This window comes from Sesamum indicum, linkage group LG16, assembly GCF_000512975.1.
Source record: "Sesamum indicum cultivar Zhongzhi No. 13 linkage group LG16, S_indicum_v1.0, whole genome shotgun sequence".
Classification (NCBI taxonomy): Eukaryota; Viridiplantae; Streptophyta; class Magnoliopsida; order Lamiales; family Pedaliaceae; genus Sesamum; species Sesamum indicum.
In genome coordinates this window covers 2,449,604-2,471,266 of record NC_026160.1, presented here as the reverse complement: position 1 = coordinate 2,471,266, position 21,663 = coordinate 2,449,604, and the positions used below count along the sequence as shown (strand labels likewise).

General features: G+C 34.6%; 2 protein-coding genes across 4 annotated transcripts in view; one reads left to right on the top strand and one right to left on the bottom strand.

Moving 5' to 3' along the window:
* The window catches only part of LOC105178587 (cytochrome P450 97B2, chloroplastic), a 12,125-nt gene extending 1,181 nt beyond the window's left edge, over positions 1–10,944 (top strand). The window contains exons 2-14 of one of the 2 annotated variants that reach the window (XM_011102096.2): positions 154–343; positions 777–884; positions 3,342–3,426; positions 4,510–4,748; positions 5,455–5,628; positions 6,182–6,229; positions 6,364–6,423; positions 6,717–6,803; positions 6,946–7,034; positions 8,231–8,322; positions 9,249–9,310; positions 9,560–9,706; positions 10,482–10,944. In XM_011102096.2, the coding sequence (XP_011100398.1) occupies positions 154–343; positions 777–884; positions 3,342–3,426; positions 4,510–4,748; positions 5,455–5,628; positions 6,182–6,229; positions 6,364–6,423; positions 6,717–6,803; positions 6,946–7,034; positions 8,231–8,322; positions 9,249–9,310; positions 9,560–9,706; positions 10,482–10,706 (1,606 nt within the window). In that variant the 3' untranslated portion in view covers positions 10,707–10,944. The remainder of the gene's footprint in view (positions 1–153; positions 344–776; positions 885–3,341; positions 3,427–4,509; positions 4,749–5,454; positions 5,629–6,181; positions 6,230–6,363; positions 6,424–6,716; positions 6,804–6,945; positions 7,035–8,230; positions 8,323–9,248; positions 9,311–9,559; positions 9,707–10,481) is intronic. The other variant, XM_020699334.1, reaches the window with a different exon arrangement.
* Positions 11,519–17,131, bottom strand: LOC105178586 (protein FAR-RED ELONGATED HYPOCOTYL 3). Of its 2 annotated transcripts, none has more exons than XM_011102095.2 (9): positions 16,936–17,131; positions 13,167–15,391; positions 13,034–13,090; positions 12,695–12,763; positions 12,540–12,608; positions 12,377–12,445; positions 12,240–12,287; positions 12,088–12,167; positions 11,519–11,858 (listed from the first exon to the last, which is right to left on the bottom strand). In XM_011102095.2, the coding sequence occupies exons 2-8, from the start codon at positions 15,339–15,341 to the stop codon at positions 12,111–12,113; spliced, it is 2,544 nt and encodes an 847-aa protein (XP_011100397.1). In that variant the 5' UTR covers positions 15,342–15,391; positions 16,936–17,131; the 3' UTR covers positions 11,519–11,858; positions 12,088–12,110. The 2 variants fall into 2 exon arrangements, with proteins under 2 accessions (XP_011100397.1, XP_011100396.1); XM_011102094.2 differs by lacking the exon at positions 16,936–17,131 and adding an exon at positions 16,553–16,883.

The following is a 21,663-nucleotide window of genomic DNA, read 5'->3' as shown; positions in this document are numbered from 1 at the left end:
AATTAGTGAATTCAATTTACCAGTAGTACCATGGGAAACACTCTTTTATGCACGGGAGTAATACATATTATGAAATTGATTAATGGTTTAGGTAAATTTTGACAAGGGCATGTTGGAGTTTTATCTGGTTTGATACTTTTGAGCTGAATATAGGTGCCAGTCATCCACGAGTACTGATGAAAACAAAACAACCAAAAGCATGAACTTATTAGACAATGCAAGCAACCTCCTTACAAACTTCTTAAGTGGAGGAAAGATTGGATCTATGCCTACAGCTGAAGGTGCAGTTTCGGATCTTTTTGGCAAACCACTTTTCTTCTCCCTGTATGACTGGTTTATAGAGGTACTTCTTTAAGCACCATTTTATGTTATCTATAGTTGCATTTGTCGTAAAATTGTTCATGGAATGGCTTGGCATACTTAAAATTTGTATACTTATTCAATACTGAATTCAGGAGATATTATATGTTCATTGATTTTGTTTCTTCCACAACTCTATCTTCCTTTCGTGTATAGTATTTCCAAAAAATGAAATTGGTCAATTTAGCACTATATCATTATATTAAACATAAAGATGGGATGATGTACTGTCTTGTAAAATAGCCTTTCAAAACAAAAGCTTAATTTTCTTATGTGGAAGTAAATGCTTTGGAAGCGGGTGCTTGGTTGTGAGTGCAGCTACTTCTAATTTTCTTTTGGTAGTATTTATTAATTTTGGCTTCATTACTGATTTTGTTTGCGGCTCTAATTCCCTTTTAATTTTTTGGACTTTGCAGCATGGCTCAGTTTATAAACTTGCTTTTGGGCCGAAAGCATTTGTAGTCGTTTCAGATCCCATCGTTGCAAGACATATTCTCCGCGAAAATGCATTTGCATATGATAAGGTATGACTTGTTTCTATAATCCTCTTCTACTCTCTTTGAAAATTTGTTTTCGTATAAGACTCATTTTATGGAAGCCATTTGGTCAATGATGCCAATGGTGCATTATTGTCTCTTGCATTGCTTTGCTGTGTTCTCATTTGACTGTATGGATTAGATAGCTGTTTCATCAGTATTTATGCAAACCTTTATGCATAAATCTCTTATGGTTATGGAATTTTCTGTAATCGAATTGGGAGATTCTGAGACATCTTTTTCTTTGCAATGTAGTCCAACAGAATGAAAATTTCTTTTTGATGGTAAATGAATAAAAGGATGCGTGTTGTATTCTCATATAACATTTAGATTAAAAATAGTGCATAAATGAGGTTTGGTCTTAATTAATTACGTATCGGACCTCATATCTATCAATAGGCAATGGTCAAAATTTGAATTACAAAAACTGTTTTTAGAAGGAATACTCCTAAAAAAAGAGGATGTTTCCCTTTTTCTGATATAATATATCAAGGAAAATCACTTAATGATTGTCCATACTCCATACCATTACTCTTGGGGATCGTTTCATTTCAGTATTTGAGTTTCCACCCTAAGTACTCCTATTTTTTTAATAGGAATCTTGGAGCTATGGGAATAGTTCCCTTTCCCATTATTTTGAAGCCTAAGGTTTTGCTCTTCATGAAGACCAAGCTTACAATCGGATATAAGTGAGTAATAGTTAGTTTTGACCCTCATTATTAAGCCAAACACTGACAACTTTTTGACACCCAAATTCTCTGTTTTACCACTTGACCCTGCATATGAACAAGTGAACTTTTCTTGAATGGTTCTGAAAAGATTCAATACATGTTGGAATTATGCACACTTAAGGTAGAGTTATAATTAAAATTTACTCCAGTGCTTAATCTAGCTTTTCTGGAAGTTTTTAAAATTTTAAAAGATATGATGCATATGCAAAGAGCATCTATTTAAAATCTGTTTAAAGACAGAAGATCTTATGGATTTAAAAAAGTTTTAGGATGCTGCGAGGATTGATCGTACTTATCGTAGCTTTTATTGAGGCTTTGAAATTTATGATACTTATGCATATAATATCTGTCTACTCACCTCTGGTTAAAGACAGAGGATCATATGGATTTCATATAAGTTCTACGATGCTAAGACGATTCATGGTAGTTAGCTCTGCTTGTTAGTTAGTGGCTCATTCATGAATAGCTTGCATCAAGCATGTTGGTTTACTGTTCCATGTAACCACAGCTTTACAATCGGTTATACCTTTTAGCAGAGAACGAACTTCATTGCCTCAGGATCATTATAATTGTGGGCATTCTTCAAGAGGGCTTCTTCTTAAGATTAGATGCCGAGATCATGACCACCGAATAGTATCTGATTAGTGGCTATAGCTTTTGCATTTTGACAAGCCAAAAGCATAAGGACATGTAAGATTATATGGCTAAAGGGCGAAAAATCACTAACTTCAGGAAAATGGCACTAGCCATAATTAGTCTGGAGATGAAATTAAATATAAGACAGCGGGTGATTACAAATTAATTAAGACTCTTATTTTGCAGTGGTCTGTAAGATGTATTGGAAAAACTGAAAATTCTATTTTATTACCTATTTGGAAGAAAAGTTAGTTGTAGATCCCGTTCAATATACATAAATATATGATACTCTGCAAATTGACAAAAGCAGCCCCAGCACTAAATCTGAAACGAAGGTTAAAAAACATAAAGATAAAGTTGTAATCGGATGTTTTCAAAGGACAGTATTTATGTACTGACGATGGTGCTTTTGTACTCTAGTATAGGTGTTTAGAAATGCTAACTATTATGATTAATTGTTTTAACTCTTGCTTTTGGTAGTTGATCATAAATTGAGTAACTTATTGTTGGATGTGCTTATTCATTTGCATACTCATTGTTGACGTTATTACACACCTGAAAGATGCTGATATTTTGAGTATATGCATATCACTATCTAAGGAAGCAAAAATATCCAAATATGAAAAAGATATTGAAAATATTTCAAGAATAGAATATATTGAGTCTTGATGTCCCTATTCAATTTTTCTTCCACATCTTTAGGCTATAAATTTTATGGTATAAATTTCTAATCTAATGTTTGGGGTGCCATCATAAGGTTGCATCTCAAAATCCTTGTTAACATTGCCCAAAGCCTCTCCTCAAAATTACAAATTCCGGATTCCAAGCATATAGTCTTGATTGGTTTCAATTAGCATGACTTTATGGGACCAAACCTCACCATCATTGCCTCAATGATTTTACACTTTGTTCATAAGTAAAGCACAGAGTTGCTCTCTACAACATTCGTCAAGAAAGTTGTTTCACTGTTGATACCGGATATTATTGAACCAAATTAGGAGTAAATCATAACTTCTATAAATTCTTTCTGTTTCTCATAAAGTATTTTCTGATTGGCAATTCCAATAACATTATATAGGGTGTCCTTGCTGATATATTGGAACCAATAATGGGGAAAGGACTTATACCTGCTGACCTTGACACTTGGAAGCAGAGGAGAAGAGGTGAGCTATTACCACTTGCATAATTCATTTATTTTCTGTGTTCGTTCCATTTAATGTTGTGATAGAATTTCAGCAACGCTCTAAATTCCATGATGGACTTTGTTGACATTATTCTTGTACTTCACCATAAATCCACATTTGCAATAGTTTTGAATTGTTGTTCACATTTCAAATCTTCTTCGTTATATAACTGATAGCAACATCTGAGATTCTAGAAAATACCATGGAAATTATTGCATATTATACCCATAGTTTTTATAGGTGGAGACTTGGACTCTGAATCCTCTAAACCATATGATTCACTATGTAATTATTATTCTAGGAAGCAAATTTTTCTATTTAGTTTACAGTTGGTTTGTTTTCTAGGCCATGCTTTGAAAGAATCAAGTGAACAATGTAAATGTTAACCAAACTAAATGATGTAGTTTGGCGTTCTAGTCGCAAGATAAACTGAGAAAATTGGAGAAAAACTAGAAGTAAAAGAATACATAAATTTACAGGTTGTACCTATGAAAACCTATATCTGGAGACTGAGACAATTAATTAGTTCACTAAACTATCGTTCTCCCAAATCTCTCACCAGATCCTAACTCCTCCTTCTAAAACTTGTTCATAAGAAAAATCCAAGCTGCAATCTCCCTAGTTATAGGCAGCATTAGGCAATTAGAGTAGAATGGAAGTGCAGAGCAGAAAGTAGGAAATGTGAGGAATTGGGATTCTCTAGTCTCTAGAATGTTCGAGATAAAACGCATATGATTTTCTGTTTTTACTGAATTATTAATCTTATATTAGCAATTTAAAGTTTGCAAGTCAAAATCGTGAACTTTTTGGCACCTGCAATTTGCGGTTGACTTTAAAAGTCTCAAGCTTGGCAAGCTGAATATTGAGCTAAAAGAGGTTTTAGCTCAAGTTCCATTGAGCATGCTCTCAAAGCTGAGGTCATCTTCCTCTCCCAGTTGCAGCGGGGTTTTAATGGAAATAGGCTTGTTTTCTGGGCTGGATATGAAGGTTATGCTAATGTACTGGGAATAATGCTAGATAAATGGAATGTCAATCTCACTATTTACAATATTTTAACTGCAGTTATAGCTCCTGGATTCCATTCACTTTACTTGGAAGCAATGGCTAAAGTATTCACGGATTGCTCAGTGAGAATGATAGCGAAATTTGAAAAGCTTTTAGAAGTAGAGGCTTCAAGAGGAGAGAAAAAGATAGACTTGGACCTTGAAGCCGAATTTTCTAGTTTGGCGCTAGATATCATTGGACTTGGTGTGTTTAATTATGACTTTGGTTCTGTTACCAAAGAGTCCCCGGTGATTAAGGTATTCTTAGACTGTTCCCTTTTAAATTTTAACCATTGTAGATTCTTCATTTGTCTTCCTGTGTATGTTGAAGGTTTTCTTTCCTTTTTTCCTTTTCTGATATGTGCTCTTATTTGTGCTCTTTCTTTGTTGTAGAGAAGAAAAAGAAAAGCATGCTCTATGTTTTTGTATGTATGATCATTTGTGCGTCCGATACGCACGAGATTCTTTATCCTTTTTTTTCTTTTCATTTTTAAGATTTCCTGGGTTGGCACATTTCTATTAGTTTCAAAACAAATTTTGGTGTCAGGCTTTAATTTTGACAATACTCATAGGGCTGGTCATTAGATTGGCTATAACAAATACAAGTAAAGTAACTATTGTTTCTTAAGCTCGAATAAGATTTGGCTCAAAATTGTATCATTCTGATAGTTTTGGATCCATTTCCTTCTGTAAGCTGCTGCTAGAGTTTCTCTTAGCTTCACAAATTTTCTTGTGTAAGCTGCTGCAAGTGTTTTTCTTAGCTTCACACGATTCGCTCAATTTGAATTTCACTTAAGTTGGAAACAATGTCAGAGACCTGTCCACATCATAACACTACTTCAAGCCTGAAAGTGGTGCCTACTTTTTATGAGTTTCAGTTTCATAGTAGCGTTCCTTGTTCCCTCTCTTCTTGTTAATTGAGCATTATGAACCAATTGTTAGATGCTGTATTTTTTACTCGCAGGCTGTATATGGTACTCTTTTTGAAGCTGAGCATCGTTCAACATTTTACCTTCCTTACTGGAAAATCCCATTGGCAAAATGGCTTGTTCCTCGGCAGCGGAAGTTCCAGAATGACCTTAAAGTCATAAATGATTGTCTAGATGCTCTGATAAAAAATGCAAAAGAGACCAGAGAGGTGAGACAATATGCAGCTAGTTTCCAAAAAGTAGTAGAACCATATTGATGTTATTCTATGCTTAAGATAACAATGCTTGTGCATCATTAAGCATCCACAGTTAGAACTAAAATCCAGTTTATCTGTTCTTGAAATGTCATAGCAGTTGATATTTACCATGTAATATCTTTTTTATCTGTGTTAAAGTCAATGCTGAAACTCAAAATTTCAAATTCAAACTTCTAAATATCCAAGGAACTATTTTCTTGTCATCCAGTCTTGTAACTTTCAAGTTCTGTGTAAAACCTGATCGGTATTGGTTTCTGCATTTCATTGATGGATGTGAAATAGCTACAGCAATCTCAGGACTTTAGAATTTACTTTATGCGCAACTTGGCATCACTTGATAAGCCGTTGAAAAATGGGGAAAGATTTTTGGATGAGGAGATGATACTTGTGATAAATATTCTGATAAAAGTAACTGTTTTTTCTTTCTTGCATGCACGGTTCACTTAGTATCCAAACTGAGGTTTGCATTGCCTAAAGTGCGTATATCCTTTGCATTTTGTCCTAGGAAGCTGATGTTGAAAAACTGCAACAAAGGGACTATTTGAACATCAAGGTATGCTACATCCAGGGCCTGAAATGACAACCAAGTTTCATCTACTTTTGGCTTTGAAAGATTAGAATATGTATGTTTTCAGCTTCCGGAGACCCTGAAATTGAATTTCGGCACCGTAACTGAAAAGTTTGCAGGACGCTAGTCTCTTGCGTTTTTTGGTCGACATGAGAGGCGTAGATGCTGATGATCGTCAGGTAAAGAATTCCAGCCCCCTATGCCTCTGTTGATTCTTTGAAAAATGAGAAGGTGGTTTCTTTTCTTTTTTGTTCTTTCTTTTTTATTTTGTGATGAACCAGATGGTGATATCTTATTATGGAATAATGTATGCATAATTTTGAGAGAACTCTCCCGTTGGACGTATGTACTCTACATATTTATGCTATGGCAGACACATGTTTTGTCTTGGGCTAGTTAATAGCATTTGATATTCCTTGTGGTTGTCACTGATGAGATGTCATCTTATAATTCATTTTTCTCTGTTGAATAGCTAAGAGATGACCTAATGACGATGCTTATAGCTGGACATGAAACAACCGCGGCTGTCCTCACGTGGGCTATTTTCCTTCTTGCACAAGTATGGTATTTTTAATTGCAAAAAACTTAATTTTACTGGACGTAGGCATATTAGATTCTTAGAGATCAGTGATTTTGATTATTGTACCCAGTTTCGATAATTATTCATTCTTGTAATAGCAAAATTGATTCACGTGCTGCAGCACCCAGCCAAAATGAAGAAAGCACAAGCCGAGATTGACCTGGTGCTTGGAAAGGAGAGAACAACATTCGAAGCAATTAAAAAGTTAGAGTAAGTCATGGAGCTCTCCAAAACTTTTCTATTTTGCAGACGAATTGCTCTTTCATCCATTTAATAATGCTTATTACGAGTCATCGTAGGGTTATAAGATATGATTATGAGATAATTACAACCATTCTTCCACTTAAGCTATGTCAATAAGTCCCTGTTAATCATGATTTATGTTAAAATGGCATTAAAATATTTATTGAATTGAAAAGGAAAATTTAGCATCATTTGTCTCTCAACTACATCGGCATTTGTGGTTGGATAACTGTTTTTCCTTTTAACTATCGGGAAATCCTTGCAAAGATGGCCTAGATAATTTACACAGATTTATCGATGTAATATATATAATTAGTCAAGATAAAAATGTAAAAGCCGACAGTTAATTTCAATACCTCTTTTATTATTTTCAATCAAAAGAGCCTAGTGTCTATATCTTTATACATCACATTATTAATTTTTTTGCAGCCAATCAATAAAATTGGTTGGTCACGACAAATATAAGGCTGAAAAGAAAAAGAAAGATATTATTCTTATTTTCCCTTCACTTTGTGGTCCCTCATATTTTTTGCTCTATTTGGACCAGAGAACTGAATGCGGAAAAAATTTCAAAAATAAAACACAAAGTTGTATTATTGAAAGTAACAAAAATTTCATTCCCAGTAACTAAATACGTGTTCAAATATCATACTAGAGAGATTGCAAAAATTGGGTGTATATTTTGTATTCAGGTTCTATTTTCTTTAGTAATTTTAGAAAATTTCTAATCTTTTACGTCATTCAGGTCATACGAAAAACTTCACTTAAAAACTCAATTTTCAATGCTCTCTCTATTTGTATTTTATAAAAGCACAAAAATGTCTTGCAAGCATAAAATTTGGATAAAAATATATATCTTACATGTGTGTGGTTCAACTATGATAATGGACAATTATGTCCGACTCAAATTTGAGAATGAATACGCATTCAGAGCAGCATGTTCCCGAAGTACAACATAAGAACTAGTAATCTACAGACCTGGATGCATGATAGTAGTTGAATTATATTCTCTTGTATCTGATATTACATGCCATTATTTTGGCTGAAATATCCATTTTGTGATGTTCGATGGATTCTTTTTAGAATTTGAAATCACTGAAATGCAAACCGAAACCATCAAGATAAACTTTAGATGTTGTTTTACTTGTCCTATCTTTCTTTAGGTACTTGCGACTTATTGTTGTGGAAGCTCTACGTTTGTACCCACAGCCTCCGTTGCTTATTAGACGGTCTCTCATGTCAGACACATTACCAGGTGTGTTTTGTGCTAATAGATTTATTAACTTAAATAACACAATATCTAATTGTTGTGATAAATGGACTCCGAAACTCAAATTTTATGTCATACTTATCAATTTAGTGAAAAAATTCTGTTGTTATTGATTTTCTTCTCCATGGACGCCCTCTTAAAAGTGAAGAAGTTATTTAAATGACTAATGCCCTATGTTAGCATGCATCAAGGTGTTGCTTTTGGGTTCAAATTAGAGGGGGCCTAAGTCTAATTAAAATTTATAAATCGTGGTATCAATGATAATATTAATAGGCATTCTTCCACATCAAATATGCGTATATAGATATTATCAGTATGAAATAAATGCATCATAAGATGTAAAATTCTAAAAAGTTAGTAACATTATGAAAATTATTATTTTCATATGACTTTGAAACAGAAATAGTTCATGAGTAATGGTTAATGGTGAAAAGAAAATAGCCATTGTACATGTAGCAATACATTAAATAAATCATATTGTAAAGAATCCAAAAGAGGATTATCAATTTCATGGATAGATACAACATTCACAATAATTGAATTTTATCAAATGATATTGTGGATAATATTCTGATTTGGCCAATAGTATCATATCCCTATGATATAAGCCGATATTTATGAATATTATCAGCAACACATGCATTGCACTGCGTATTATTCAATATTATCATGTATCTGTTGATACTCTAAAGCATGATTGAGATAATAGAAATCTGACACACTAGGAATATAATAAATATCGGATGATATTATTGGATCTGCAAGGCCTGATAAGGACATATCGGCATTGGATAATTGTTTATCTTCAAGAATTCAGTAATTACATACACAATAACAATGATCGGTAGTTTCTTCTTTCTTTTTTTTTTCCTAAAATATGTGTATCCCATGGCTCAAATTCTTCCCTGCAGGTGGTTATAATGGCAACAAAGATGGATATGCAATCCCACCTGGCACTGATCTATTTGTTTCCGTACGTCTTTTCCTCTCTTGCTAAGTTTACGAACTCGATGACACAAGTTGCATTTTCTTGTGACTATTATGAATAGATATGTACAGTACCACTTATTTAAAGGCAATACAAGCATAAAATTCAAGTCAGTGAATACCACTGATAACCTCTGTATCTACATTGAAATATTAGTTAACGGCTGCTACCATCAGAACGATCCCAATATCGTCTATATTTATTAAATAATTATGTTAAACCTGATTCCTTCAGGTATATAATCTCCATAGATCTCCCCATTTTTGGGATAATCCCAACGACTTTGAGCCGGAGAGGTTTCTCATGCAGAAGCTGAGCCAACTTGAAGGATGGGCTGGTTTTGATCCATCTCGTAGCCCAGGAGCATTATACCCAAACGAGGTAATCGATCTACTATTTGATTTTCTCTTTATGTAAATACAATCTTAGGGTCCAAGTTTAGCACACACTTTAAACATAACTAGTCTTACAATCTTTCCGTCACAAATATGATGATGATCTCAAAATAAGTTTTGGGTAATTATACACCCCCTCATCTATCGATGAATTGCAGTATCTGTCTCGACAAGTTGAACAATTACGCTAAAACCCAATATCACTAATGTTTTTATTACAATGGGGGTTAGCAGTGAAATTATCCATGTACGGTTAGTTTCTAGAAGTTGACTATAATAGAGAGAATTTTAGTGTAATCATCCACAACATCTTGGAAGATAAAGCTTGTAAAAACAAGATACTAACCACGTAATCTAAGCTAGAATATGTTGTAATACACTTGTTTCCAACCACAGGCGAGATACGACATGAGGGGAGTTGCTCATGTAAGAATTGCATGGATTGAATTGTCAACTAAGACACATGAGTTAAGACTATTGAGCGTACTCTTACACAAGTGGAGACTGTAAGAGTGGCGAGAGAACTGTAGACCGCTTCCTGTTCCGTGCCTAGGCATCTTGCATCATAAATACCCCAATTTTGTGATTAAAAGTGAAGACCATGATGTCCTACCTAGATACCATGAGTGTTGTTTTGACATTTGTTGTTGTACAAGCATTACATAAAACATCATATCTTGCATGCACAATCCTGAGGAATTTGTTTTGACATTTGTTGTTGTACATACTTCCTCTAATGCATCTCTTGTTGATGCGATAAGATTATATCAGATTTCGCCTTTTTGCCTTTTGGAGGAGGGCCAAGAAAGTGCGTTGGTGACCAATTTGCCCTCATGGAGTCAACCATAGCACTGGCAATGTTATTACAGAAGTTTGACGTCAGCCTGAAAGGATCCCCGGAATCCGTAGAACTCGTTACAGGAGCTACCATCCACACCAAGAATGGACTGTGGTGTCAACTAAAGAAGAGGTCGTCTCTTAATTGAACATCAGGGATGCAACAGCATGAGTATATCAAACTAGTTGACTCAACTATGTGAAATCCTGTAGAAGGAAGCAGTTCTCTTCATTTTTAGTGTTCATTTAACATCGGCTCCTAGATTTTGCTAGGCCAATCCAGCCATCGGCACCAAAGACACGGTTCTGTTTTTAATATGAAACAGGTTGCTCGTGCTAAAATATGAAGTTTGACAAGTATTACTACCTATTTATCCTTTTTAGAAACCGGAAGAATGTAAAAGAGGGTCTTCGACCACACCATTGAAGCAAAGATAAGAGTAGCCTCTACTAAAATTGTGAAATGAAAAGAATTAAGTCAAATTTATTTGAATATGGTGTGTGAGAGCAATGGACATCATAAATGGACTTTTGATTATCAAATCCATTTAGAAAATGGACTTGCAAGTGATCATGTAGTAGCACTAAAGAACTTGTTGGTTATTGTTACATGTTTTTCATCACATCGATTGGGAGAGGGGCATCAAGTTAATCGGAATACTTGCACTTGCCACTGAGTTTAGCAGAGTACTCTCAACAACAGAAGGAAAGCATTTTATGAGATCCTGCAGTTTACATTCAGCCATATCAAGTTCTGGGTGACGCAGTGTCAACTGAACTAAGGACCTGTATCATTCGACTTGACATGAATACATGACGATCGGTCAATCTTGCAGAAGGTTGTCGAACTTTAGTACGAAATAGAAACCTGGTGAGTGAATGAGATATGGTGGAGACCAACACAAAAGGAACCTACACACCATACCAACGCAAGGAAGCTGAATGTGTACTACGATCCTACTAGATGTGAATTCTTCCATTTCTGGCATATATTTTCTAGTTCGCCGCAAACACAACCATGGAACTAATTACAATCATACTGAACAGCATACCCCTGACTTTAAGTGGTCCTAATTACTGTAAGTAACTATTGATACACAGCTATAATCAACTACAACAGCAAACCATAATATAGAGTTTGCTCGACCGGATAGGATTAAGTTAACAGCTGCCCTTCTAAGTTCGGTTACTACACAGTCAATCAAGAGATAATCCTCTAAATTTCCGTGAGCGACTCTGGATGTAATGTTCTGTATTAAAATTGAGGTCCCATCGCCCTGACAAAGCTGTTAGCCACTCTTCTGCAGAAAAAAAATAGAAAAAAGAAGGGGAAAAAGGGAACAAGGGATTTAGCTCTGTAGAACAATATGTAACTGATGCAGAACTGAAATCTGAGAATGTATGATGGTATTTAAGAACAAGAATTTGTGAACAAGGAAAAGTCAGTTCAGATATTCAAGACTGAGAAAGTGTAAGTTAGATAAATCAGTATCAGCAGCTCTTGAAAATTGAGGATATAATGGTACCCACCTCAAGGGGGAGGAAGATCATTGTCAAGCATGTCTAGGTGCATCATCATGCAACTGGGCAGATCTCACGTTCGGATCCTCCTGCCAAGGAGGTATGATAAATGAGCTGCAGATCAATAAGTTAAATCAGACCAATTTATCAACCTAACTAACCCGAATTCCATAGCCAAAACTTGGAGTGCGGAAAAAATCCATTTGTCCCTGCAAGAATGGAGGCATGGAAATTTTGCCCAAAATTAAATGTGAATTCACCGAAACAAACATATTTGAGGTACAAGAAAACAAAATACCAATCCGTGTATGGCTGGTTGAGTGCCATAATAACCATCATGGGTAGGTGCAATAGAGTTCAGCTGGCCCTAAAGAAGATCACAATATCAGGATTCCATTAGCACAACACTACTTCCAAATATTAGTAACTAATTTTTCTGATGGTCATGATTATTGACATACGAGTCCTTGAATGGTCTGCTGGTTCCCATAGTAATTATCACGCGTTGGCGCCATTAAGTTCAATTGTACCTTCCAAAAAATAGCAGTAAGTTATGGATATACAGAAGGAATTCAATCCTCCTATATGGCTATATCACTTTGAGTAAATTCCTTACCATTCCTTGAACACCTTGTTGAGCACCAAAAAATCCATCAAGATTGACTGGTCGGGAATTTAATTTCTCCTACACAAAGAAACATCAATTGACATAGAACACATATAAATGCAGGTTGAAAAGCACTAGAAAATTTGGTTTTACTGCAGATAATATCAGCTACCAACACACTACACTTCATAGTTTCAGGTGGAAAAGAACTAGAACAGAGTATCCACTAACAACATACTTTTTCTGCTTTCACAGAAAGACGAATTCATTTCAATTAGTATAGGTTATTAAGATTCAGTATCTTATACTAAAGTGCAGTATATAAATCTGAACTTCCAAAAGACAAACCATTTGTTGCAAGCTCTCCGGTGTGCCGACTGTTATAACATCTGGCTCCATGTTTACCTGCAACAAAGATAGAATAGTAGTTAGAATCATGGAAAACATGAAACACAGCATATCACTTTGATTCACGACAAACCTTTCTTTTCTTAGTTGAACTCTTCTTCTTATTTGTCTTGCTCAAATTTCCACTTTGAATGTCTTCTTCAATGCACAGAAGAGCTGGTGACGATGAAGGGCCAGCTTCCAGAAGATTCTTACAGGAGTTGTTAGCATTCAAACAGGTTTCAAAAGCATCATCGAGAGCACGAAGTGTCAGATTATAACTCTCTTGTGAAAATGATCCTTCTTCACCCAATTTTATTGCCCTTTGACAAAGATCATTATATCGTTGCAGCCTCGACTGCACCTGTTCAGACCCTTCTCCCATTGGGTATCTGCTCTTAGCATCTTTAGTCCACCGTTTCAAAATATATTGCGACGGAATATTAGAAATGCCACAGATTTGAAGAACGATCATTGCATGTCTACAAAGAAAACCTTTAAATTCAAATAAGCGGCATATGCAGGACACTTCCGATTTCAATTCATTCAATGTGACAATGAATTCTTGATTCCTTTCAAAATCTTGAACTTTAAAAGTAATGGTTGCATCAACTTGTTCCTCCCTCTTAGGTATACAAGCTACTGCACCCAAGACCTCAACTTGAAATTTCCTGAATACAGCATGAGTATACAGCCCAGCCACATGCTTCTCAAATGGTGACGGAGACTTCAAAGAAGGCTGTTTGTTCCATGTGTCAGAAGATGCCTTTGCTTCCTCTTCATACCTGTCCTGCAGAATTGCTTCATACTGTTTTATGAACTCTTGCATGGTGGTCTTCTTATGTACATACTTGTCAAAGAAAGAGTTCACACTCTCTGATCGTTGACCTGTAGACATCCCAGCAAAAAATCCGTCTTTCATAAAGTTAGGCACCCATTTTTTACGATCTTCATACAATGATTGCATCAACTCATTCTCTTTTAGTCCAAATCTGTTCACCAGTTTATGCCACCTCTTATCAAACTCGTCATCCGTCCATGACCTATAAACACATTTTTCAAATTTAGACATGAAATTCTCATTCTGTTTGATTACATGATTCAATGTTTCCGAAACCTTTCCCATGATGTTCCACAAACAGAAAAAATGAAGAGTGGATGGAAAAGCATCCGCAGTTACAGACTTCATAACCTTGTCTTGGTCAGTGATTATAATTTTCGGAGCTTGACCACCCATTGCTTTCAACCATGTTTGCATGACCCACGAAAATGTGGCTTCACTTTCATCCGAAACCAAAGCACATCCAAGTAGCATGAACTGATAATGTTGATTGACCCCAACAAAAAGAGCTAGAGGCATTTTATACTTGTTTCTCACATAGCTAGTATCAAAAGACACAACATCACTAAAATTGGGGTAATCATGCCTGCTTTTGGCATCAATCCACAAAAGATTTTTCAGGCGTTGATCTTCACCAACATCGACTGCATAAAAAAAGTTGGAATTCAGACTCTGCATCTGGACAAAAAAATCAAGTAACATATTTGCCTCTCCTGCATCCATTGCCATATTCCTTCCCTTCTCAAAATGGCTTCTGGAGTCATGTTTAAGACCAACTGCACTTTTATATTCAGCAAACTGTCTAGCCATTGCCGCGTACATCCTCCTGGTTTGTTCACTTACAGCTTGGGCAGGTAATAACTCATGGTTATGCTCTTTCTCAAATCTATGTATTATCCATTTCCCATCAGACCTTCTCTTAACATGCATGCTTGCTTTGCAATCAGTCTTTGCACATGCTCGCCGACCTGTAGCATTCTCTGCATCCTGATTGCTTCCTTGTCTACTTCGTGGACGGTTTAACGATTTCTCATATTCACGCTTTGTGCCATATCTAGAGCATGCAAATTTGGCATCAATGAATTCTCTTGATGTCTTTGAACGGCGACTGTTCTGAATCGCAGTATTGAACCCCACAGACCTAGCATATTCCTGATAAAAAGCATAGGCATCCCCATGTGACCCAAATTCCATACCGGGAAGTGGCTCAAGAATCGTCACGTCTTTAAAATCTATATCATGTATGGGAGAATTCACATCCTCCGCATCTTCAATTTGTAACTTTTCCTCAACATCTCCCATACTTCCACCAACTCCATCTACATTGAGTGGTTTCTCTTCACCATCTAGCATATTAACAATTCCATTAGGTTCTTCTTCTACTTCCTTATCATGTCCTCCAGAAGGCAACCTAAGATCTATATCCATGGTAACAACTGTTCTTTTTTCCCTTCTGCAAAAGACTGTTCTGCAGCAACCTGAAAGAGTATTTATGATTATGCTAAATACAGCAATTAACAAATGAACTTTCATGTAATGTTTCAATATTTAATATAACTTCAACAAATGTTGGCAAAATATCTATGTCGTGCTCCAGTAAGAAAACTATGTGCCCAAAAGACTCAAAGAAACCATTCACCGATTTCAAGAAACAAGCATTTGGAAACAACAAAGTTCATCACGATTTTTAAACTTCAGAGAGATCATCTACTTAAGTGACTCCAGTGCGGTGAGCTAATCACATTACATAATTACTTCTGGAAAAAAGTTTTGTTCTACCAAGAACTAGTTTGTAACTTAGTGGATACTCATTTTCTGAAATGTTAAAAAGTAGCACATCATGAAATGTCTTGCAATCCACATCCTTATAGTGACAAATAAGACTCACATCCAGTTGTAACCAATAAGAACTGCAGGACATGCACCAACAATGATATTCCCACCTAGAAGCAGCATTCTGATGCAAACTCAATTTCATCAATATTCTACCAAACCTATCAAACAGTTTTGGATTTATATATGGACAATGCCAAAACTCCAAGATTAAAAATATGGGTTAACTACAGGACCCTAACATATCAATTTTCTGTATGATCATAATACCAATAATAGTAATAATTGTTAAAGCTGTAATGGCCATTCAATTAACTCTTGACATGCCATAAGGAATGGACCTCCAACGTCACAGGACTATGCCATGCATCAAAGATGGTATTGCCGTTGAGAGAGTTTAAACTCAGTTCATTAGGTCCAACAGAAAGCCCTATTAAACTGTGTTGGTAAGATGAATCAGATTCTCTTCTTTCCTTGAGAAATTGAGACAAGGGAACAAACATTTAGAGTTAATAGTAAGTAATCATTTATGTGTCATGGAGGCTCAAAAGTATAGAACAGTCGGCACTGCATACTGGAAAATGCTTCAATCCCGAAGAATGACAAAACACAATTAGATTGAGTTGGTTTTTCCATTGATACATCCGATCCATCCCTTCCCCCCATCCCCTCTCTTTCTAAAACATGGCCAATTACGTTGCAATTGTACAGCCAAGAATAGATTCAAAACCAACATTCGAATACAACCCTAAACGTAACATGGAAAACACAGCTTTCTGCAACAAATACACGAGAAAAAAGAAAACCTTTTCGCCAAAAGGCAACATAAATAATCTGGTAATTGCTGGTGAAGAAAAGAAAAGTGAAAAATAATTGCCACCACATAAATAAGCGTGATACACTCCCCCCCAGCAAGAAAAAGCACCCGCAAGAAAAAGAGGGGGGGAGAAAAGACAAACGTGAAAAAGTCCCATGCTCATGCAAAACAATTCACATAGAAGAAAATAAAAAAAGAGGGAACACGGAAAAGAATCCGTAGAAAAGAAAAACTACTAAAGAAGATTGTATTGTTAATGCAGAAATAAGGGATTAATTTCAAGGACCAGCGAGCAAAGAATAATCGGGATGATTGTTGAATAGAAAGAAGAAAGAGGGAGAAGAAGGGGTTATGGAGGAGAAGGGGCAGTACCTGTAATTTTTATAGTTTACTAGTTGGATCTTCAGAACTGCAAATCCACGCGAGGGTTTGGGCGAGTCGACGATCTTCCCCCAATTTGGGAGATTAGGGTTCCCGAGATTTGATTTCCACTCGCTCCTTTCTAACAGTCTCTCTCACTCGCTCCAACCCTTTCTCTCTCTAGCGCGTGACTCACTCCTGTTCTGCCTTTTCCTTTTACGCACACCTCCTTAATTATCTATCTATTTTATCAATATGCTATCTATAAAAAAGGATTAATTACATTTTACACCCCTAAAGTATACCATCCTCATCAATTACCCCCCTAAATTAAAAATACTTTCAATTTCCCCCAATCTTTGTGATAATTCTTTAAAAAATAAAAATTAACAAAAATACCCTTGACTTTTAATAATATGATATATTCACTTTAATGCCCTCTATATCAATCAATTTGACTTCAATTCTATTCATTTACGATGTTAATAAATTAATATTAAGTTAATCACATATTTATAAGATCAACGTCAGTACTTTTAAATTAAAATAAATTTATAAATTTATATTTGTCAATTACACTAGATATAATTCTAATGATAAAAAATATTACAAGTGGTCGTCGAGTCTATTATTTTGGCACTAAAATGTCAAGTGATGTAATTTGAAAGTTAATGAGGTAGTCTCTTTTTTGTTTTTCTATGTAGTAACTTTATTTCACCCTTTGATCTAACCTAAGATCCAAGACCGTTAGGCCTGTCAACTGGCGTGCAATACCTAGACCTAGACCTAGACCCAAGCCTGGATCCATTTTGATAGTTATGACACATATCCGTACCTAATATTTTTACGATCTAGACTTGAACAACTATCTGCGGTAATAATTTTTTGGGTTCGGGTAGTAGAATACCAGCAGGTAAAATTCAAATATGCAAAAATGCATCTTTGTTCGTTAACTTAAAATTAGTGAATTTCAAAACTTTTGCTAATTATCAATACGACAAATTTGAAATGATTTTTTTTTGTATTTAATTAATTTATAAACATTGTAATTGAATAGACTTTACAAATTGATTGTATATTTAATAATGGAGGGCATTAATAGGAATATATCATATTATTAATAGTCAAGGGTATTTTTGTTAATTTTTTATTTAATTTAAAGGATTATCCAAAGATAGGGGGGTAAATAAAGATTTATTTAGTTTGCGGGATAATTGATGGGGGTAACATACATTAGGAGTGCAAAATGTTCACACAGGGAGGTTAATGACACCATCGCGTCAATTTTTTGTAAAGTCAAAAATGTCTTTAAATTGATAAGATAACTAACGGATTCAATTTTTAAAAATTTACATTAACTGATAAATTAGTTTCTTTTCTTTCTTTCTTTTTTTTAATGTAATGCACTGATTTATATATTTTATTTTTATATAATATATTTTAAAACGTAAAAAATTATTTATTATATGCACGCAGGAACAACTTGCCATAATGACTAGTTAACATAAAAAAAAAGGGCCCTCTAGATTCACAAACGGCAAGTAATGATATTGTCGCACTAATTTTAAAAAATTATAATTATACTCTTGATAAATAATTTCAAAATTTAATTATAATTATTTATTTTTCTTTTTACAAAAGTGACTCCACATTGTTTTAATATTATTAAACCAATTTTTTTGTTGTGTTGATTATACCTCCAGTTGGTTTTTTATTTGTTCTTTTCTTTTTTCTAAATATTATTTATTGTCTTATATATTGTATTCTTATTGATAACATATTTTAAAATATTAAAAATTATTAATTATATATAATATATTTTTACAACAGTTAGTTTTTATAAATAAAAAATAATTATATATTTTATTTTTACAACAGCTAGTTTTTATAAATAAAAAATAATTAGGGTGTGGGGGTTGGTTTAGGAAGATTTTAGATTTTTCTTAATTAAAACTTACAAGGAAAAAATTATCAAATTAATATGCATTTCAAATTTTTAAAAGATTATTTGAAAGTGATGATAAATTTAATTTTTAATAATTATATTTGGTATTTCAAAAAAATTATATTTTTAGTTCTATAATATAAAAAGTATTCGAATTTCGTTCCATGTTAAGAATCTCTTTTTTAATTAATTTTTAAAACCTATTTCCATTAATTTTTAATGTCACGTGCATATTATGTGATCGTCTTGAAAAGGAAAATTAGGTTAATATTGCAAATTCTAGTCCCAAAAATTGAATTTTTACAATTTTAGTTTCATACTTTATAACTTTAAGAATGTTTTTTTTTTAAAAAAAAAATTGTATTTATGACTTCAAATTCTTTTATCAATAGTAACTAAAAACTATTTATACACAATTTAAGAATATAAAATCCCAATAATACAAAATTAGAAAATTCACCTCTAATTACTTGATGCATTTATCTCTTTATTTTCTTAAAATTCTTTAAAAAAATTCACAAACATGTTTATTTCATTTTCTTTGTTTTTGGTCCATCGTAATTTAAAATACAAATTAAATTAATTAGGATTATACCACAAAGCATCAATAGTAGCATTTGAGTATAATATATTTTTTATTATTTTTCTAAAAATGAAACTTTTTCCAAATAATAAATAGAAGGCGACCAGAATATTTTTTTTTATTTGAAACGATGAATTATTATTAATTGAAATAATTCGATTATAATTGAAAAGGAATTTGGGCCAAAAACAAAACTCTTCTCTTTAGTGAAGAAGAAATTTTGGATCAAAACTAAAAAACTGGGACTATTTATTGAAAGAATCATAAAACTTGGGACTAAAATCACTAAGCCCTTAATTATGTGGACTGAAAATGCAAATTTTGACCTCTACTTTACCCTGGACTTTGAAACTAACAAACACGTGCTTTCTTCTTTTAAAAACAAAGAAAATTTGGATTTTTGGACTAGAATTTAGTGTAATTTGCATTTTGCACCCTAAAATGCTTTAACGAGGCACTTTACATCTTAAACTGGAATATTAGCACATTACACCTTGGAATTAGGATAAATTTGACAGATTGTACACTATCCATTTCTTCAACCAAAATGCTCATACGACCAAAGGGTAAAACAGTCCAAGATAAAATGGGGGTCATCAAATTTTGGTGTTTATACTTTATTATTAAAGGATAGCACCCTTTGATGTCTTTCATAATTGGTCCGCCATTTTTTTTGTTAATTTTAAGTTTTTAATACTATTTTACTGAATATAAACTCTTCTATCTTTTTTAATGACTTCTAGCTTCCTTCTCTCTCTAATATTTGTGTTTATGCAATTGGAATATATTTTAGCGGGAATCCAACCCGGATTGTTAGTTTGGAAGACTAGGGGTTATAGTCGACGTCGATTCAGCACTTTGAACATCTCTAATTGAAAACCGAACATGAAACTTTGATTTCATTCGGCTCCTTTATAGAATATGAGTAAATTTCTAGATGTAAGATATGAACAAAATGAACAAAATTATACCATAACACCTATATCATCTTTTTGTCTGAATATAAACAAAACGAATCGCTTTCTAGATGATCCTTCTAGAAGAAGGTGATTCTAACGATCTTTCTAGTTACTTCGTCCAAAATAATAATTGATTCTTAAGTTTCTAATTTAGTCACACACACTAGTGCAATATAAAATTGGTGAGACAATTGCCAATTTGCTTGGTGTAAGCACCATTGTGCGATGTTAGGCGCTAGTGCAGCACGCATGCGCATCAATGTACCTATCATTGTTGGCATGGTGCGACACCAATGTTGGCAATCAAGCAGGTAGACAACATGTGTTGGTAGATTGGTCAGTGTGCATGGTTATGGCATGCCTAGGCAGGCTTGCGGTGCATGTCTTGTGGGCTTTGTGTGGACGGTTGCAAACATTTGCCAAACAGTGTACATGCGAATTAAGGACTACGCGCTAGCAGTGCCTGATACGTACTTTTCGGGTGTTGCGCGCACAGGCAGGACATTGTGCAGAGTTGGCTAGATGCGCACACATAGGCAGCACGCATCGTGCGAATGAAAGGATGTTGCTAGCGCAGCTAGCCCCCTACATGCGATAGGCTCAATAGACAGCTTGCAAGAGCATGTGCAAGGAATGTTAGATGTATGCAGAACTAACCGACGTTGGTAATTTCGCTCGACAGTTGAGATGTGTAATAATTGAGCAATTCTAGATAGTTTTGGAAAAACATGGCTAGAGTTAAGGGAGGTGGTTGGCATTGTCCACTATTGTGACAACCGCCATCCACTTGGCGTTGACAGGATGCTTACTTGGCTTATTTTGATTAGCCCTGCAGTTCAGGGTTATCCATTGCACATTTTTTTTTTGTTTTAGCATCAGAGTTACACACTTAATTGAGTGTGCATGCCGAAGGAGTTCTTTGTATTCTTACTTGGTGATTATTGCAAGGTTAGGTTAATTCCTGTATATTATTGTGCATTGGTTACATTTGTTGCTAATCTTGTGTGGTGTTGCTAGCTTGCTAAATCTAATTCAGAACTATATCAAACACGACTGCTTGTGAGATTAGGGGAAATACCGACTAGTTGTGTGCAAAACTAGGGCGCACAGTGGGCAAAAAATTGCTAATCGTTGAAACCCCTGTGACAGTTGGTATTAGAGCCAGGTTGCATCTAATTCTGTGAGTTTTCGGCTATAGCAGACCAAACTTCCTTGCGGAATCGTGTTGCTGAATTAGAGATTCAAGTTCATCA